General features: G+C 49.8%; 2 protein-coding genes and 1 pseudogene across 2 annotated transcripts in view; 2 read left to right on the forward strand and 1 right to left on the reverse strand.

Moving 5' to 3' along the window:
- Positions 1 to 2,305: 2,305 nt before the first annotated feature.
- On the forward strand, positions 2,306 to 7,694 carry UQCC2 (ubiquinol-cytochrome c reductase complex assembly factor 2). Its single transcript, XM_090026663.1, has 4 exons — positions 2,306 to 2,525; positions 6,412 to 6,486; positions 6,658 to 6,727; positions 7,522 to 7,694. Exons 1-4 carry the CDS (start codon positions 2,388 to 2,390, stop codon positions 7,623 to 7,625), a joined length of 387 nt encoding a protein of 128 aa, XP_089882789.1. The 5' UTR covers positions 2,306 to 2,387; the 3' UTR covers positions 7,626 to 7,694.
- A 147-nt stretch (positions 7,695 to 7,841) lies between these two features.
- The window catches only part of ITPR3 (inositol 1,4,5-trisphosphate receptor type 3), a 66,796-nt gene continuing 54,628 nt past the window's right edge, over positions 7,842 to 20,009 (reverse strand). Inside the window, exons 47-58 of the mRNA XM_090026662.1 lie at positions 19,065 to 19,175; positions 18,359 to 18,551; positions 16,284 to 16,409; positions 15,707 to 15,879; positions 15,253 to 15,417; positions 14,563 to 14,755; positions 13,756 to 13,860; positions 13,073 to 13,197; positions 12,508 to 12,673; positions 10,919 to 11,079; positions 10,245 to 10,406; positions 7,842 to 9,708 (exon numbers count right to left, since the gene is read on the reverse strand). Coding sequence (XP_089882788.1) covers positions 9,640 to 9,708; positions 10,245 to 10,406; positions 10,919 to 11,079; positions 12,508 to 12,673; positions 13,073 to 13,197; positions 13,756 to 13,860; positions 14,563 to 14,755; positions 15,253 to 15,417; positions 15,707 to 15,879; positions 16,284 to 16,409; positions 18,359 to 18,551; positions 19,065 to 19,175 — 1,749 coding nt within the window. The 3' untranslated portion in view covers positions 7,842 to 9,639. The remainder of the gene's footprint in view (positions 9,709 to 10,244; positions 10,407 to 10,918; positions 11,080 to 12,507; positions 12,674 to 13,072; positions 13,198 to 13,755; positions 13,861 to 14,562; positions 14,756 to 15,252; positions 15,418 to 15,706; positions 15,880 to 16,283; positions 16,410 to 18,358; positions 18,552 to 19,064; positions 19,176 to 20,009) is intronic.
- On the forward strand, positions 19,541 to 19,695 carry LOC149853753 (U2 spliceosomal RNA; annotated as a pseudogene).

Genomic DNA, 20,009 nt, shown 5'->3' on the forward strand with positions numbered 1-20,009 from the left:
GCAGATGAAGACAGCTGGACAGAAGAAAGGTGTGAGAAGACAAGCAAACACCTTAGTAGGCGATGGAGGATGGAAGTGAGCCAGAGGAGTGAAGATCCAGGGTGCTGTGTGCCGGAGCCAGCACCCTCGGGCCAGACCCCAAAACAGCAGTGAGCCCCACTCTGCTCCAAAATGTCATCTTTATTGTGCCAAGAGGAGGGGGGGATTGTAAACAAGTATGAGAAATATACAGGTTAAGTTACTCCTCGTCTTATTAACAAAATAAAGCTCTATCTATATTTACAGTCATGTAAAAAAAAAAAAAGAAAAAAAGAGCAGCCGGTCACCTCGGCACAGCGTGGGATGGCAGCGGGGTACAAAATCGTCCTGGTGCCAGCGCACGTCTGCCTGCACAGCCCAGCTCACACGCCACCTGGCCCAACGAAGCCGTGGGCTGAGCGCACCGGGGGAGACAATAAATAACTGGAACAAGGAGTGGGGCTGCGCCCTGCCTCGGAGAAGCCGCCACAGGCAGGGGGTGCAAAGCCGGGAAACTGGGGGGTAGGAGCAGGCCACGCGGATGGCAGCCATCAGCCCAGGGTGCGGAGGGAATTGGGGGGCCAGAGCAGGGAGGAGGGGGCAGGGAAGGAGAGGCTGTAGCACACGCGCACACAGGTTCACTTCACTTGCCAGCAATATTAGTCGCTTCTCTACACTGCAGACTGGTATGGACTTGGCCTCTGCCCTCACGCCAGTGCTTCTTGCACACAGACACACACACGTGCACATGCACGCATTCATGCGCAAACACACACACACACACGATCTACATACACATACATACACACTTATGGATGGAGGCACACACGCGCGCAGATGGAGACATGTACCCTCCGCCAGCGACCTGCTCTGAGTCTATCCAAAGCCTGATACCAGGGTGATTGCCACTCCTGCCCCAGTCCCCCCCCCAACTACCCCAGTTGTCCCAGTATGTGACCACCTTGGGCCCCTCCTTAAGCTGTAAGCAAACCTGGCTTAGCCTTGCCACCCCCCACCCCCCATCCTCCTCCCCCATCCGACAACCTGCTGTCTGCATCACCACAGGACAGACAGGGATGGACATGCACACGCACGTCTCCCCCCACACCGCGTACAAGGGCTGGGACTGCCCCTCTCCCCGGCAGAGGCACCATCCCAAGGGCTCCAGGTGGTGGTGATGTTGGGGAACTGTTGCGGGGGTGGCACAATGTTGAACTGGGGTCATCAGTCCCTAACGGAGGCAGGCAGATGCTCAGCTACCATCAGGGCCAGGCCGTCTTCAGCTAGATGTCGGCAATAATTTGCCCTGCCTTCTTTCCCACCCCCACCAAAAAAACCTAATTTCCTCCCCTTTTGCCCTGGCTGGCAAGGAGCTACAGGGCCTACCATGTCTCTCAGGCCTGCCCAGGCCACACCAAGCAGCCTCAGGCAGTGCCCACGTGCACTGCAGCACTACAGCCAAGGTCAGACCAGTTGCAAAAAAAATAAAAGCAACCCCGCTGCCTTTGTCAGCATCCCTCCCAGCACAGTTCATGCAACCTCTTGGAAAGAGACGGCCCATCTTCAGGCATGAAGCCTGCCAGGGCTAGCCTGAGCTGCGGTGGGCAGAGCTGCGGGTGGAGTGCTTTGCCACTCAGTCCTGGCACACAGGGGTTTGGATGGTGGGGGGACAGGGGGGTTACTAGACCATCCTTTCACAAAGTCACATACCACCCCCCCAGCAGTGTCTGCTGGCTCCTTGGACTCGTTCCAGGGCCAGTGGGCACTGTCCAGCACGCTCTGCTCCGTGCCCCCCTTGTTACGTCCTTGTTTCTTTATGATTTGTCTCAAGTAATTTGCAGCACGTCATCAGCAGCCCCCAGAACTAACGGGGGTCTCGTTTCCTCCGCCTGGGCCCGTGCCAAGTCCCACGCCTTGCAGGGGCAGAGAGCAGAGGCTGAAGGGAGCAAGCTAGGCCCTCGCTCTCCACTGCTGCCCCTTTGCTCCTGGCACGTCCCCTAGTCCTTGCTTGGCAAGAGAGGGGCAGTCATGAGCAGGAGGTGACCCCCGGGCAGCGCCTGAGGGAGGGGGGTTGATTCCTGCTGCTGAGCCTTGCCATGCCCAGATCCATCAGTCATGTGGGTATTTGCCCCCCTCCCCAGCTCAGGGGCATCTCTGAGGGGCAGACCCTTGCCTCTGCCAGCAGCACCCCCAGCCCCGGCAACAACCGACCCAGCTACACATGCGCATTAGCTCCCAGCTGGGGCACACCAGGCGTGGGGGAGTGCATGTGCCGGGACGGCTTCCGTTCTGCGCATGCGCGCCCCTGGCTCGGCGCCCTCCTTATTGTTGGTTGTCATGTGCCCCGCCCGGCGGGGCCGTAGGCTAAGATGGCGGCTACCAGGTACAGGCGCTTCCTTAAGCTGTGCGAGGAGTGGCCGGTGGACGAAAGCAAGTGGGGCCGCGACCTGGGCTCTTACCTGCGGAGCCGCGTGGCCCAGGCCTTCCGCGACGGCGAGAACACCAAGGTGAGGCCGTGCGCGGAGCCGGGTCCCGCGTGAGGGCCTCCTGCGCATGCGCCACAGGAGCCTGCAGGTGGCTCAGACCTTCCCCCCTCTTCTGTGCAGCGCCGTGCACCTGCCCTGGCCCAGTCTGGCGCCGCTGTCCTCGTGCCTGCCAGCACCAACGCTGTGCAAGCGCCCTGACACTTGCCAGACCATTGTCAACACCACACACCCGGAGCTCCTGGCACCACATGCCTGGCAAGGGCAGGGTCTGCAGCCGTGACTTTGAACGCTGCACATCACCAATCCTGGGCTGCATGTTTAATGCCACACGCTGAAGAGCCTTGCCTTGGGATGGGGAGTCTGTGCCGTGCCTTGGACTGCGCTGACAGTGTTGTCCCGTTTCCTGGCAGATCTGTGCTGTGCACAGGTCGCGTGATCGGTTATAGAGGATCCCGCTACAGGCATGGGGTTGGACTAGAGCAGGGGTGATCAACCTGCGGCCCACAGAGCCATAGCAGGGGAGTAGCGGCAGTAAATGTGGCTGCCCTCCTCCGCTGCCAGGTTCCCAAACAGCAAGCCTCTCCTCCCATCCTTGTGGCTGGATGAGGCCAGGCCACGTGCCCTCTCCTGTCCAGCTGGATGGGGCTGTGCCCCATCTACTTCCTGCCCCCCACACGGTTGGGTTGGGAATGGGTCAAGCTCACTTCCCCTCCCATGGGGCTGGGCCATGTCCCATTGTCCCCGTGGGGCTGGTTTGGAGCTGGGACGCCCCCTACTCCATCTGCAGAGCCAGATGGGCCCTTGCTGCAACCATCCCATGCTAGATGAGGACCACCAGCCAGATCCTGCAGACAGCCCAGGCCCACCATCCAAAAAGGTTGAGCACCACTGGACTAGACCAGTGGCGCTCAACCTTTTTCGTACCAGGACCCATTTGTCAAGATCGATGGCTTGTCCAGACCGACGGCTTGTCCAGACCGCCACGCCCTGGCCCTGCCAGTGCCCAACTCACAGTCTCCTGCCCCCAGGTCCTGCTGGCACCCCTCACCCCCAAGCCACATCCCTGTACCCCCCTCCCCCCAGCCATACTGGTGCCCCTCACTCCTGATCTACAGCCGTCTGCCAGAGGGGGCCCCCAGCTGCCCCTGTCCCACTTGAGCCAGAGCGTAAGCAGCAAGTGCTACCCCCGTTCCAACCCCCCAAGCAGTGAGCGCAGGCCCCTGTGTGTATGGGCACTGGCCCTGTGCTGCTGGCATCGGCATGCAGCTTTGTACTGTGGACTGCCCCTGCTGAAGGGCTGCCTTATTCTCCACTACCCTGCTGCAGCACTGTGCCTGGCCATCACCCCTAGCGCCTTCATGTGCACACATACACGTGTGACCACCCCCGCAGCCCTCCAGACAGTCCCCTGGACTTCCCACTCCCCATACACTTACCTGCATCCAGCAGCTGGGTTTGCTCCTATGATTCTACCTCACTGTATACTGGCCACAGGCATCTGCATATGCAGATGTACATGCGCCCGCTGCCTCCAATTGTCCCAAGCAGCCACTTGCAGCTGGAACGCTGCCAGCCTGCAAGGGGAAACCTGCACTTTTGCAAGTTTTTCTGGGACTTCCTTATGACCCTCTCAAATATTCTTGCAACCCAGTTTTAGGTCGCGACCTGCCAGTTGAGAAACACTGGACTAGGCCTCTGGAGGTCCCTTCCATCCCCCTTGCTCTTGGATTTCTGTGACAGGGCAGGCTGCCTTTACTTGCTGCATGTGGACTAGCCCTCAAACAGAATCAAAACTCTTAAAGTGGGATCATGACTCTGGAGGACAAGCTTGTAGGGAGAGACATCCAGTGTACAGTTGGTAGTATTAAAGTGATATAGCTGTGATGGTCCAGGAATTAATACGAGGAACAAGGATTTTTGGGTGGGGGTGATACCTTGTATTGGACCAACTGTATTGTTGAGATAAAGGTAGCCAAGCCTTGGAGTGCAAAGCCTTTTTTTGCAGGGGCATTTCAAGGTGTCTGGTGCCTCTTCCATCTCTTCAGAGCTTAGCTCAGGTGGCTTTGTGGATTCTCTCTGCTTCCTACTTCTAGGTGTAGACTGTTTACCCTTCTCCATAGCTTAGCTAGAGTTTATCCTTAGTTTAACAGGAAACTTCAGTTCACTTAAGCAATTAGGCCTTGTCTTCAGTGGGAAAACTCTCTCTGGGAACCTGGTTATAATGCAGTGTGAGAGCATGTGATGGGCAACCCAGTAGTGTTGTATTAATTAGTCTGCTTCCCATAGAAGGTTATAGCATAGTTGAATTGGATTACATAAAACATAACCAAAACAGTTTATGATGTGTTTAGGACAGAACAGTGTTGGAACTGGGCTCCTCTTTAATGTTTTAAGCATAGCATAGATTGGTTACAGTAGTGCTGATAAATTGGGGAAGCTGCTATTTTCCCAAACAGGGCTGGAGGTTCTCTACTTGCTATTTGCCTAAACAAGGCAAGGCAGTGGTGTGTTAGCACATAAATAAGCCCCTTCATAGCTTAAAAGCAGTGTCAGATTCTGCCCTGGAAGTGGTCAGGGCCAATTATCTGAGCACCTCTAGCACACAGCTCATTCTCCTCAGTCACCAGCACCATCAGCAACACATATTTCAGAAGGGACTTACTGGTTTTGCTTGGGCCCAGCAGAATATGCTGCACCACTTGCCAGCCAGGGCCCCATCCTGCCACTCAATTTCAAAAATGTAAATTGCTGCCTGCAGCCCTGATCTCAATTTCCATTTATAAAGGCTTAATACAGTGAAAGTAAATTTGTGGCAGGAAGAATGCACAAGGAAGACTCTGATTCTAAAGGACACTATATCCATCTAGGGTCTATTTTATCCAGCTGTAATAAGATTTGGCTGAATTTTTTCTTAAATGCTATTTCTGCTACCCATTTGATAGCTGCCCCTGCTATCATTACTGAAATGCCAGCAGAGTCATTTCAAGTGTGAATGGGAAGATCACATACTTAGCTATGGTGAAAGAAAAATCCTCCTATTATTTTCTAATGAAAAATCTTCCTATTATTTTCTAATTTGCATGCTAAATGAAAGGGGAGCATTACTTGCCCCAAGCTAGAGCAGTGGCTTCTGTCCCGATGCATGAGGATAGATCAGCTTGGTAATTTCATGTAACAGCTCCCTGCTGCTCCTATTCTTATTCTTACATGCATCTGCTGTAAGCATTTGTATTGGATGTCATCAACACATAATGCAGCATTCAGATCAAGCAAGCCCCCCATTTTAAAATAGAAAAAAAGGCAGAGTGACATATGGGATGTTAGATAGATGGCCCTGCTGGTACATGCACCTGTCATGGGACCTGGAGAGGTTTGTATGAAGGAGGAATCTTTCCAGCTGACATGACCAAAAGTAGAAATCCGTCCACCTTGCTTTTCAGTGTTTTCCATGCTGTGTTTTTTCTAATTAATAAACAAAGTATCTTTAACCTTCATTAGGATTTTTCTCCTGACCTTTCCATCCTGCTATTTGATCCTTTGGAATTAAACAGAAGGCAAAGCAGGACATTATGTGGCCTTTTAGATGCTGCATTACTGGCTATGGGGCACCGGGAGAATTTGCCAGCAATATTTCCCATGTAATATTTTAATCATATTTCCTTTCAGGGAAACATTGGCATGCTTCATTGTGTATCTAAGCTAAACTGGAAGGTATCACAAGGGGCAGGAATTAAGACTTAATCATTGCCTCTCGAGTGACGTTAGCAGATACTATCATAAACCTAAATTCCACTGGTAAATTTTCTAGTTGTTCCTCCTCTTCTTCTCACTTGAAAAACACAAAAGAAAAACATTGCTTGTGGAAGCTGGAAAACAAGAATTGTGTGATGTTTCTTTTCTATTTCAGGTTGCCAACCCAGAGGATTGTGACCAAAGGTATGAGAGTTTAGTTCGAGTCCACACCAACTATCATAAAAACAAGGTGAGCACCTGGCGGGGAGACCTTGTCTGGGTGTGTCCTGCCAGGTCTGAGTGCTTGTGGTGGCCCTGTCCCTCAAACACTGATTAGCACTTGTTGTGCTTAGCACTTAGAACATGGCATGGAAATGGTTCTGCCTCTGTAAACTCACTCTTCTCTCTCTCATTTGGAAAGTATCCGCGCCTGAGAGATACAAACTTCACCGGATTGACGATGGAAGAATGCAGGATTGTCATAGCTACAGGTATTGCAGCCAGTGGGGACAGTCATGCTACTTAGGTAGTAGTGGCGCTACCTTGCTCAGGATGTAAATGCATTTCCCTTTGCAGGGTTCGTTTTGTGGCATTTTTGCAAGCTTCACTTAAATGTGCAGCCTAGTTTCAGGGGGTCCCGGTGGTTGGTAGTGTCACGTGGACAGTCCAACAACTGCACCCATGGCTAGAGAATGACTTGGAGATGTTACAGGCGAAACCACTTTGGTTGTAGTCCAGATTTACCAACTCCCTTGTTTGCTGTGCTAGTTATTGCTCTGCACTGGGGTAGCAAGGTGTCGTGCATGAAATGCATTGGCTGGTCTGGACGTAAAAAGCACCATCTGCTGCCCCAGGGGCCGGTATTATAAATACTGAGATTCAGCTCATTCATTTCAAAGTTCTTGGCTAGACCTCAATTCAGTTGTGTTGAAATGTACTCTGTAGTTTTCTTTAGTGATGGTAAGGAGCCTTTTAGAAAAAAGAAAACAAGAGTCCCCCTCTGCACCAAGACACTGCAGTTATTAAGTGCAGTGTAGGAATCTGGCATGGCCTTGTTCTGCTCTGGTTCCTAACTTTGATTGCAGTATGTGGAAACTAATAGTTGTTGGTGATGAGGGACATCCCATGTGATTGACTGGATGAGAAAACAAACTTGCCCCAGGCACTGAAATAGAAATTCACTTAGATGAAAGCTTAGAAAGTCAAAAAAGGGAAATATAAGGCAGGTTTCTGCAAAGATTTATTAATCTGTTTTTCTGCTTTCCCTTCTCTTCCCTCATTGCAGAGAACTTGAAAGACACAATGGAAATAAAGACGAGTAAATGGAAAAACGTGTGGGAGATGTTCAAGGAAAAGCTTCCGAAGAGGACTCAAAAACTGATACCATGATTCCCCTGTGTACCTATTCCTAAAGTACTGTATTTTTGCCATGAAAAATAAAGCCCTTCATTCCGCTTAGCAGCAGCATTGTCATTCAGATGCACACCTGGCATTTGGTTAGTCCTGAAATCTGCGCTGTAAATGTAGCATATCTATTGTGAGTCCCATTTGGATACATGAATTACTTTGTAACGTTAAAACAATCTTTCTTTTCGCATAAAGTCAGATGCTGGGTATATTTAGGTAGCAGAGGAAGGTGGGATCTTAGTGTGTTTAGGCATATCCAGGCAAGCTGATCTAGCACAGGTTAATTAGCAAATGGGCATGTACTACCCACAGCTCTGCCTGTCAGGCACCCTGCTTACATCCTTGGGTAGCAAGTCTGTGAAGTCCCTGCTTTTACCTCTTCATCGCTGTTGTTCTCTGTACTTGCTGAAGGGTGAAGTTATACACCTACCTGCACCAGCATTCATCACTTTTTCCATTTGCTCTGTAGACATGCTACTTGAGGTGAATCAGGAGAAGCCCAGTTCGAGATACTGCTGACCGAGCAATTTAGAAGTCATTACCAAGAGCTTAGTTATGATAGCAGTAGGTAAAACAGACTCTTAAATCCCTTGTTTATCATCTTTTTCTCCCTAAATAGTCACAGACTCCTTTGGGAGGAGAAGACAGTGCTTTCTGGTATCACTCATGCAATTGCTGTGAGGTAAAAGTAGATTTGAACAACTTGTTGCTTTTTGGTGCCACGCGTCTCCATTCAGATCATGAGCATTCCTCCTCAGACCTACCCCTGCTGCTTCAATAGTTGAGTCAGTATCTGCCCCTAGGAGGCCAAAGCCTGGGGTGGTGTGGAGCAATGCAGATTCAGGGTGCAGCTTAGCATGAGGAAGTACTAACAGCCTCTTGCTCTTACATATTTGAGCAGGTTTCCCCTTAAAGAATTAGAAAAACTTACATCAGGTTCAAACTAAAAAGTGAGGAAGACACGGGCAGAGCTTGAGGGTGCTCTGCAGTAAGATCTTATGTAGGGGATGGAGATTGTTACAGATTTCACAGGTGAGGGGCTACTAGGCTGGCTGTATGAGGCTCTACCTACTGTGGCCCTAACACGGCTATTCTCCATTTATATACAACAGCTTCATTGCATACCAGAGGGCTAAGGGAAGACTCTTTTATCTCATCTCAGTTTTTATTATAACTTGATTGTGTTAATTTAATTAAGGCAATTTACATATTAGTCAGGTAACAAAAGGGGGGGAAAAAACAACCAACCTTTTGTACAACATCACACCAGAGATGAAGATAAACCACAGGACACCCCTTTCACAGTGAACTCCTGTAAACCTGGGGTCTCCTAGTGCCCAGGTAAAATCTGTCCGCAAAAGGGAAAGACAGAAGACCAGTTTGTGCTAACAACAGCTTTGCTGTTACTCATCTGAGGAGTTAGGCTATTGATGCATTCCCTTGATTTTGGCTTGTCTTCACTGCACCCTGGTGGTAGACAGCACTCTTTAAAATGAAGGGAAATCAAGGTCTTGTCATACAGTGACCAGTGTCTGGCTTGCAGAAGTCTCTATTTACTACTGACATTTTTGGAATAAGTTAAATATCACAACCCTATTACTAGTAACAATATTAATGGTCTCCTCAGCTGAGACAGGTAGCCACCAAAATGTAGTGCACGGAGATAAAGATACAATTCACATAACAAAATAAGAAGTTATTGCATTGAGGAACCAAAAGTCCTGCATAATTTATCTTCCTACCATCTTCCTGTGGGTCCAGGGATAAAGAATCCTGTTAAGTCACTGGTTCCTGGCTGTGGTTGAAAATGTGTGCAGTAATCTATGGAGGAGAAGGAAAATGTTGGCTCTGAAGTCTTTCGGCAGTAACTGTCTGGGCTTTGGTCCAGCTTGTTCCGGCGATGATGTCTGTAGATGGAATCCAGCTACCAACTTCCTGGCTAGCTGATACATGTCTTTAGTCACCTGGTTAGGGAAGTTGAAGCTTTCACTGTGCCTCAGTGATTCATATTGTTCTGGGCATCCACGAAACCCATTCGTTGTCTGCGCTTCCTTTGCTCTGTCATCTAGATTTGAAAAGAACAAGCGAGTTAGGCAGGCCATTTCTTGTCCATAGCCACACTAACAAGTTCACTAAAGGTTTAGGTCCAGCATACAGCTGGACAGGACTTTGCACATGCAGTAACGATAGTGAGCTTGTGGCAGGGAAACCCTGTGTTCAGGGCACCCTTTAGGGAGTGTGAGGTAGAGAGAACCAACTCAAAGTCTTGTTCAATAGGAGGCAGTTTCCTAAGGGAGCAGGTGACTAGCTGCTTCCTGCAGCTGGTGAGGAACCTAGCTTATCCTGGCAAGCTTTCCATGACCCCAGTGAGCTGTTTAACCCTTCTCCCTCGCTCCCAACCATGCATGGTACAAAAATCACCCAGAAGCTTCACCTTCAGCCAGCTCTGCTAGCCAGAATAACAGCCCTGGGACCATGGCTTTATTTGAGTAAGCAGAGTGGTTTTTTGTGACACTTGATTCTGCTCTGTTGCTTAGGCTTTATGCTCTTCCAGCTAGGGATGTCATGTGGAAAGTGGCCTGTTTTAGGTGTTCATATTACCTGTTCCTTCAGCTCATTCAGCTGGGAAGTGAGGTAGGACACCAGCTTCATGGTGGAAGTGAGCTTTTCTTGGAGGTTCCGGATCTCGTTCTGTTCGCCTTCTCCTTCGTTACTGACCAGTGACATGGCTCTCATCCGGGGGAACCAGTCCAAGTTCTTGTTCTGGGGTGAAGACCACAGAGAACCTAGGCATCAGTGCCAATCCCTGAGACTGGAGCAGCAAATCCTATAATGAGTGCCTGCGCAAAGGGACTTGTAGAAGTACTTTTCCAAAGATATGGCCTCCCCCGGCACATTCTGAGGCTTCTTAACGAGGCTCGTATCGGTATTTTTTTCTTTTCTACTTTTTTCTGAAACTCAGTAGCTTCCTCTGGTTCCCTCTATCACTGTTTTGTACCTATCCTCTACTCTCTTTGCTCCTGGTTCTGCTCTTGATTAAATCCTAGCTTACTGAATGCCTAGTACTGAATATTCAAGCAGACGGTGCCTTGTGGGCTGAAGTCCAAAAGCAGATGTAATCGTGCCAGGAAGGACTGAGGGCTGCTACCAAACTCAATACTTTCCAGATACTCCTTCTGAAAAGACACTCCTGAACAGTCTGTTGTTTAGAAAGGTTTCCCTCAAGGGAAGTACAGCCTGATAATGTGGGAAACCCTATCCCAGGCCACACGCACCTTTATCATCTGTGCCACGTAACTCTCTGGCCCTGTGTAATCGGTCTTGTTCTTCACTCGCACCAACACTATGAAGTACAAGTAGTTCCACATATTGTGCTCGTATTTAATATGCTCCTCAAAAGACACAGTCTTGTTGTCAAACTTATCCCTTTCAAGACCTAGCAGAGGCAAGAGAGAGAGGAAGGATTAAAAAAACCAAGGAAATGTGTATGAAAGGAAGTAGAGATAATTAGATTTTGTGACAGATGTGAACTCAGGAAGGGCTTTTACTAACTAGTTGGCATTTAACCCATCGTAAACATTAGACAATAACACATTTGTGAACCTTCCCTCCAGGAAGGCTACAACTAAGCTTCCTGTGTAGCATAGCGTGGGTGGAATGCTATGTCCTAAGTGGCAGCTTTCTAACCAGGTAAATGGTATTTTGGGGTACTTAAGCACAGGTTGCTGTTTTATTACACCTCTGCTCGCTTGTGGGAGTGGGTGGGTGTGGGGGATTTGAACTGATAGTTTCTTTGGTCTCCATGCATGGTGCTTGACTACCGCCACCACCCCACAGGTAAGTCAGTAACCAAGCTGCCCACCAATGTTTCTTTTGAATTTAGCCCCCTGGACAGCCAAAAGAGGCAGATCCATGTGAGCCAGAGGGCAGCTGATGCAGAGAAATGACTGCTGCTGTGTAAAGGGGAAGATCGGGTTCTAGTCTAGACTCTTACTCCTAGTAGAACACAGGGTTTGCCATTGTGCTGATCTGCATCCATGTTATTTACTGCAAGGGGAAGTGGCTCAGTTCTAGGAGCAGTGATAAGCAGGGGTCTGGGTTATGCCTAACTCATGATGTGATGGTTAGACACTGCATGGGGAAGTCAGCAAGATAAAGGTTCATACGCTAGCTAAGCAAGGGAGGCCTGCATCACTCAGCTAGGGGCTAAAACATGGACTGGCCACTTCCCTTTCCCAGACATAGGCTCAAGAACGCGTCTCCATGCCCCACCATGGTGTCGTGTCCACATGTGCATGCCAACACGACCACAGTGTAGCATCAGCACAAGAGATTGGAGAGAGCTTTTTTCCTTAGTACTGGCCAGAAATCAAATATAATTCCCTTCTTCCACCCCACTTTGCTACGGAGTTGGGTGCTTGAGCTGTTCAGCTTTGTAAGTGAAGGGGCTGGAAGTGACAGCTCTCTTGCAGCAAGCTCATTACTCCTCCGTGTTTTAGTTAACATCTATTTAACAAAATGCTGTGGCCTGAATAAAAATTATACTCTGTCACTCTACTAATTAGGTTAATTTCCTTAGTGTATCACAGCTTCTCTGCATGCCAGTTCTGCCATTATTCAAAGCATCTTCTAGAAAAGGCAGACCTGAATTTCTAATGGAAGCAAACAATGTGGAAATAAATTCAGGTCCTTTAGGCCTGATGCAGAAGCAAAACGAGGACACACAACGCTCCCCAACCCCTCCCATTGCAGGCTGCTTAAACATTTGCTATTGGAAGACACATGTTAGAAGCCCAGCCCTGCCACTGGACTGCAAAGGGGGGAGAGCGTGTGGATGTGCAGGGCCATCCATTCTGCCACTGACCGCATATGAAGCACGTGGTCTTAAGGATCTCTTCCTTCTTCTGCTTCTCACTCCTCAGATCAGCAAAGGTGTCTATGATGACCCCAAAGATGAGGTTGAGGACGATGATAATGACAATGAAGAAGAACAGGAGGTCGTAGATAACCCGAGCGGGAAACAAGGACTCCTACAGAGGGGAAAAAGGGACTAGACTTAAACAATGCATGGATTTTGCCCCCCGCCCTTTCAGACCTTTGCTTCAATCAATGTATCTTGTTGCCACCATCAGATGTGGTCAAGAAACTGGCTCGGGGAGAGGCAGATTGAGGAGTTTCCATGGGATGCAGGAATAATGAGGGGATGCCTGAGCATGGTGTGAAGGAAAGTCAGTAGCACACCTGGGTGTAAAAGGTGAGGTGGGTCGGACTGGGCGGGACAAGGAGGAGGGGACGGGAGCCAGGTCTGGCAGTGTCAGCAGCATTCATAGGGATGAAGATGGGGGTGGTGAAGTAATGGATGTGAAACAACCCTACAGAAGGGAAGGGCATTGAAACGAGAGTCTGCCTGGTGTGCTGAGCCCACTCACATCCTTGGATGGCTTCCTGAGAATGTCCCCCACGCCCCCGCCATTCCTCAGGCCATGATTCAGGACAGTGACAATGCACATGAGCAACGTGTCACAGGCGCGCTCAAAGTTGTCCACGTCCTCTTCTGGAACGCAAAAAGTAAAAACACAGTAAAGACAGAGCAGACCAAGTGCTCAGGCTAAGGCCAAGAGCCATGACTTGGCTTCTCCTCCTCTAGCATTTACCTCCTGGGAGCAAGTGCTTATGCGGAGCAGGGCTGGAGACAACCTAATAGTCAGCCAGTGATTGTGTTAACTGGCTGGAGGAGTGTCTCTGGGGAGATGGTTCCTACATGTGCCAGCTAAGCACCGTGACCAGCCAACACGGAACATCTCTGTCTGTGCTGCGGTGCTCCAGCAGTCCCTGATACTCCTAGGTTCCCATTTTACACCTTGCTAGCCTGGGCTCAGCCTCAGCCTGGGGGCCCTTGGCTTCATTACTCGGCTTAGACTGTGGGCCTCCTAGCAGGGAAGCTGTTCCAAGAGCCTGAATTTGCCTAGCCCAGCTTGGTCCATCTCCTTGCTTCTGCAGCCTCTGGGTTAAGGCAATGGGATTCCTATAAGCATGGTCAACAGCCTGGATCAGAGGATGGGAAAGGGCTAAGAACTGCTAACGGGGTCAGCTATTTAATGAGTGTGTTTACCTTCCATCACCTTGGGCAGCGTAGTCCCAGAAGAGCAGTTCATTTTGTCACTGCTGCATGTCTCCATAAAAGTCTCCAGGTGCCCTTGCATCCCCAAGGGGCTAGCTGGAAGCAGAAGATTGTGCAACATTGTCAAAATACCAGCTGCAAACGACCTGTAACAGTGACTCTCTTGGGGCGGGAGGACAATTTTCCTACATGCCACCTTCCAGCTGCAATGGCTCCAAAGCTACTACAGACAAGGCTCCTTACTATGGATCCAGTTTCCATCTATCATCATCGAGGATGCTAGCCAAAGCACACCATTCATAGACTGAGTCAGTGCTGATGGTAGCAGGAAGAGGGTGTGATTGTCTGTTGTTCATTAGCTACATACTTTGAGACCAGAGACCCCCTTTGGCTCTGGGGCTGGATGCTCTGAGCATTTATTGAACCTGCCCAGTGTTAAACAGGACAGACCTGCAGGCCCCACGTCATCTGCCTGAAACTCAACCTTCATTTCCTGTTACCCTGAAACTCCCAAATCTCTGGCCAGAGAAGTATTGGGATCCTGCAGTCTGCGCAGGCACCCGCATCCTTTAGTATTCAGAAACTCAGCTGGACAGGAATATTGCTCCAAAGACCTAAAAATCACCTCAAAACATTGTCTCAGTCCTCTGATGAGAGGTGAATTAGTTATTCTCCATCCTGGGAAGTAATTCACTCAAGGTCACCCTGAGTCCATGACAGACCAGGAAGAGACTCCCATCCCATCTGTCCCCTCCCAGCCACCCAAAGCTGCTGCGTGGCATGACAGGGCTGCAAGACCTTTGGACTTGTTGTCAGGCAGGCGGTCCACCTCCATGATGAAATCATCTTTCAGGAAGAGGAAGCCCACGATGGAGAAGAGGTAAACGAGGATGAGGGCCAGAAGGGCTGTCAGGAGGATGGAGCGCCCGTTCCGCGTCACGCTTTTGATGACGTTGAACAAGGTCTCCTCCCGGTAGATCAAGTCAAACAGCTGAAATGGACAACGAGGCCACAGGAGGTTGGCTAAGCAAGCGAATAATGCTCAACTTTTCTACACCATGTCTTAACCAAGGAGCTCCCAGTTCTCAGCACAAACACTGACTAAATTCCACGCAGGACGTGGGAGGCCATCCCCACCTTAACATGGAAAGAAAAGGAATGTGGGGGTCTGTTTTTGGCCGTGCACAGCAATATGGTCAAAAATAAAACCCGCAAGTCCTGGCACTGCCTTATCAGATCACATTGCCTCGTACTTGACCCAGATAGAGGTATGTAACAGAGACTGGAAATAAGTGAACAGAACGAAGTGCAGATGGATATTCTAATACCACAGGAGGCAGAAAGGCCAACCTCAAAGACTAGTGAATTAATTTCACTGCCATTGTCAGTCTCTGAGTTCACACGGGAACCTAGCTCCCCACGCAGCCTATGCAGTGACATACACGCAGACAGTGACATACATCCCCTGATCATTCGGGAGAACCATACCAAGATGCTGTAGAAGAGCTCATGCGCAAAGAGCCCCAAGACGCTGGTCAGGATGTAGCCAACGTGGTAGAGGAACTCCATGTCCATGATCATGGCCTTGTATCCCCGGATGAAGGTCCCACGATTGCCCACGAAGCTCACCACAAACACAATCTTGTTCGTCAGCTGGGAAACAACCACAAGAAACAGAGCAGAAGTAAGCGAGTGTCTTCTCTAAGCGAGCCTTACTCTACAAACTCACAGCATCGCAGTGCAGTGATGGCAAGGGACTGAATTTTCCACTGCATAAAATCCACTGATTTCATGTGAATTCAGATGAGAGCAGGGATCAAGCCAGATTCCTATAACTAAAATTTTTCAGCAACCACTGGAGCTTATTGTCTTGGTCTCTGGGAACTAAGCCCACGTTGTGCCTGGAGTTTAGTGCTGCCCACAGCTACCCTAAAGGACTCACATTGAGAGCTCCCAATATGTTCAGAGTAAATCCAATCCCCAGGTAATATATCGATCGCAGGATCAGTGCCACAAGGAGAGGTCTGACACCATAGCGCCGGGTAAACAGGGCCATGATGGAGAAGCAGATCAGAATCCAGAAGAGCAGAGAGATCAGTGGGGAATCCAGCACTCCTGGGAGCAAAAGATACACAGGTAGATGACAATGAAATTAAACACACAACCCATTGGACATACTGCTTTCACCACAGCCTTATTGAATATTAGAGACGAATCATTCCTAAAAACTAGCCGCCTACCGGGTAACTGGAGCACAGAGGGAAGGGACTTTCCCAAGGACACAGAACAAATTAGTGGCAGAGTTGGGACCAAAACCCAGGAACCCTTGCTTTAGCTGGTAAAAAGCCACCCCTCCACCCCAACTCAATGGAAATCTACACTAGAAAGGAGAGAGACCAAGAGCATCCTTAGTAAAGACAGTGGATGAAGAGACAAGGTCTAACGTGCATCAGTGTTTCCTGCACAGGAGGATCCTTTTGCCTTTTCGCTCCCAGAGCAGAATGCAACGGGGCACTTACCCATAGAGGTGGCTTCAATGTAGGGGTAGAAGAAAGCAATGATGATGTTGATGAAGACAGCCAGGTTGAAGGAAATGCTTCCCCAGAGAGTCATTCTGCGGGAGAACCAGTACATCAGCGGCATGCCTGGGGCAGGAGAAGGCAGGAGGGGAGAGAGGGAGAGACAGAGGAGTGAAAAAACCAGCTAGTGGAGATGGGTACTTCTGTCTTCCCATAAACCTACTACTTTGCAGCCCCAGAATGACTCTTGCCTCTCAGTTCCCTCAGCCCAAGTCCCCATCCTCCGCTGAAGTGAGGGTGCCAGTTCAAAATGTTACCACTCACATTTCTGGCTCCTCAGGCCTCTGACCTGCTCTGGTGCTGCAGAACCAGCTTTCCTCGCCTCCGCCTCAATGCTTCCTACTGTCTTGCCATTTATATGTGTGAATAAAGATGCCTTGGCTCTCCCGGCATCACCTCTCTGCCCCCCTAGGAGAATGCTGTTGGCTGGCTCAGCCTATCTAAGCTGAGAACAGGCTTCCTATCTAACTGCTATTTGGATTTGCAAGCATTATCAGTGCTATTGTAATATGCCCTAGCTGCTTAGCAATATTTATGCATTATCTTCTCATGGTTAATTGACCTGCTGTTTATTATAATCAATTACCCTAGTAACTTCTGGGTGAACCTCTAGGAGGTATTATAAGGGCCCGAGAATTTGGGTGCTGATCTGAATGCAAGCCCAAAGCTCTGAGTCTTCAAAACTCAGTTGCATGAGAGAAATCGCCTGGTATCCAGCCGTTCTCCGGAAAGGAGACTTCCAGTAACATTTCCAACTGGAGGATCTGAAGACAGGCTCACATGGGGGTCTTTACCAGGCTGCTGTGAGTCTCAACTGTTCAGTTATAGTCAAAATGATTTGTCTGGAGCCCAGGTGTCTGCGTGTCTCACACCCAGGTATCCACTTAGCCATGTGCCAACCAGAGTATCTCTGCCCAATATATATGAGCGAAAGGCCCAGGAGCGGTCTGAAAGGCCCTTTCCTTGTTTCTTGAGTGGGATTGTTTTCGACTCTGGCCCCAGCCTTTATTCTGGAGGAAAGCTTGTACAAAGAAATGCACCTAGTGCCCTGCTTTGTGACAGCACTTGGCCACGTCATGGGGCCCCTCCTGGGCTATTGCTGTTGTTTAGCCGTGGGGGCTCTGCCTCTACACTCAGCTGTCTCACTGGGTCACAGAAGCAGATCCAGCTCCATTTTGAGGGCAGGGTCAGGACATGGATTGAACACTGATAAGGAGCCAGGCACCGTGAACAATTCTAGTGGTCAAACAGCAGCAGCTTAGGCCAGTGCCTTTGGCTTCGTCCACTCAACAGGATCCCTCTTCTCGGTTTATCTGTATGGGGAGTTTTCCTTGCTACGGTTCCTGTTCCTTAGCGCTAAAGATTTCAAGCCCTTTTTTCCAAACCTGGTCAGGGCTTTTGGCTTTTTCACCCTGAGACACTAAGAGGGGCTAAGCACCTGCCACCCTGACGGCCTTACACTGGCTTTGTCAGCATTCACCATCTCTGAATACTGGGACTGCAAGCTGGGGACCTAAAACTGAGGTACCCAAGCTGAAGGGATGATTTTCAACCTAAGCCATCCTACCTTGCAAGGCAGGGAATGCATTTTCTTTAGCCTCCCCTTCCTGTAGCATTTTTCTGCTTTGTGTTGGCTAAATATACTGCAATACACTGTGGGTCTCAGGCCACTTACAGAGTCAGAGTCTGCTTATGAATCCTTCCATGGCTATGAATCTATGACCCTGTGAGGTCCCTTCCAGTCCTGCTTTCCTATGACCCTATGGGCTATCGCTGAAGGAAACCTGCAAATGTTACTCATTTTTAGGCATCTCTTCCTGAATTAATAAGACCTGCCAGTGGGAAAAATCCCAGCCACATGGTGCAAATGGAAGAGTGCAGTGCACTGGGCACAACAAGGGGCACGAGGATCTCAGGGAGGTGCTTGCAAGCTCTGCTGACCTCTCAGCTCCGAGGCTGGCTAGCAGAATAATCTCGCCTAACAGCAACCAAGGGAAGCTGGAGTTTGCCCTTACTGCGCAGTTTCTTCTGCCACTCCATCTCGTTGTGCAGGAAGGCCGACTGGTCAAAGAAGTCACTGACTTTGCTGCCCTGGTCATCCTGCTCTGTGGTGGTGAACAACCGGTACTTGGTCTCCTTGGTGAGGAATTCACAGATGCCAGGCACCGGAAAGATGATCTGCTCCATGCTCCGATCCAGACGCACAATCTGAATAGATCAGGTGGAGAAACCACCATTCAGCTGTCTATGCCGCCCTTCTCTTCTCTGCCGTATGACCAGGCACCAACCCCACCTGCACTCAGTGATGGATCAGAATATCTGTGTCAACTGCAAGCCCTGCTAATTCATGCTCACAGACGGATCCAGCTGATACAGCTACTGACTGTGAGGGCAGCTCACTGCTGGCACTGCTGCACGGCCTATCTGTAAGAAAGTCCTTGCACAAGTGTCCATGGCAGTCCCCAGAGGTAGCTGGACACTGCTGGAGCTACTCCTGTTGTTATAGTAGCTAAAGGGCTCTTTGCGGAGTACTGTGCTCAGAGGAAGCTCACAGCTCTGCACATACCAGCTAATACCCCTGGCATGCTGCAATGCAGCACTTTGTTTGTTGACTGTGGAAACGGAAGAAATAGGGATTAAAAGGAGCCAGCCATGAGACAGGCCTGCAAACACCAGCTAGCACAGCACAAGGTGGAAACCCACCATGGGGATGAGCCCTACCTCTATCTGGGATGTGTGCCTCTCGTAATACGCCAGTGGATCCTCCTCCTCTTCCTGGACTGGCGGCGATGACTTCAGCATCTGCGAGAGCTGCTTATTGTTCAGACTGAGCTGGGGGACAGGAAAAAAAATCAAGGTAGGCATCCTTAGATAGCTCCAGTGGCAAGGGGCTGGGGGAATGCTGTAGCAAGCGACCAAACCTAACAGGGTTTCTGGGGAAAAGCAAATGACTAAAAGTTTCCTGTTGGGGCCTAACATCTCTCCAAAGGGGCACAGCTTCAATGCACCGCAGTGATAACACCCCCACAGCACTAATCCACAGATTGCAAAATCAATGCCTGCAAAACCCCAGGGAAACTGCATTATGGCTGAAAAGCGATCAGGATCTAGGACAAAGCCACACTAGGCAGGAATCAGGTACTACCTTTTTTTTTTTTTTTTTCTGTTTTTTTGGGGAAGCAGCGTGACCACGTAGGCGAGCTCCCCAGGGTAATTGTCTCTGATATGTCCTCCATAGGAGGTCTATATTGAGCAGATTCTTTTTGGTATTGGGTGGTGGAACCGGAGCGTGCTCCATCCACTCCATGCATTGACCTGGTATTGCAGTGCTTCCAGGACCGGTGCAAAAAAACAGTGGAATCAGGTACTACCAGGGAAGTGCAGCCCCCAATGGCAATACCAGAGACCGGTTGTGCTCCAGGCAGAGATGGCAACTTATGCTATCAACAGCTGAAGCTCCCACCGGGCAGCACCACATGACTGCCCTTCTGCAGGGGTGGCACCCGCCGAGTGTCCCCTTCTGCTCATAGGTTGGCTTTGCACATCTAAAGCAGTACTTTCAGGACTTTATTTTCTATCCCCATGGGAATAGCCAAGTGACAGGGAAGCAGCCAGGGAATGGCTAAGAGCTTTGCTACCTCTAGATCAAGTTTCTTCAGCGACCTG

This window comes from Crocodylus siamensis, chromosome 13, assembly GCF_052110815.1.
Source record: "Crocodylus siamensis isolate JL-2025a chromosome 13, ASM5211081v1, whole genome shotgun sequence".
Lineage (NCBI taxonomy): Eukaryota > Metazoa > Chordata > Crocodylia > Crocodylidae > Crocodylus > Crocodylus siamensis.

Bases quoted from the DNA above. Each gene is read 5' to 3' on its own strand.
- UQCC2 (XM_090026663.1), top strand. From the start codon at position 2,388: ATGGCGGCTACCAGGTACAGGCGCTTCCTTAAGCTGTGCGAGGAGTGG. The intron at 2,526-6,411 runs GTGAGGCCGTGC...TTTCTATTTCAG, and splicing joins GCGACGGCGAGAACACCAAG to GTTGCCAACCCAGAGGATTG. The intron at 6,487-6,657 runs GTGAGCACCTGG...TCATTTGGAAAG, and splicing joins CCAACTATCATAAAAACAAG to TATCCGCGCCTGAGAGATAC.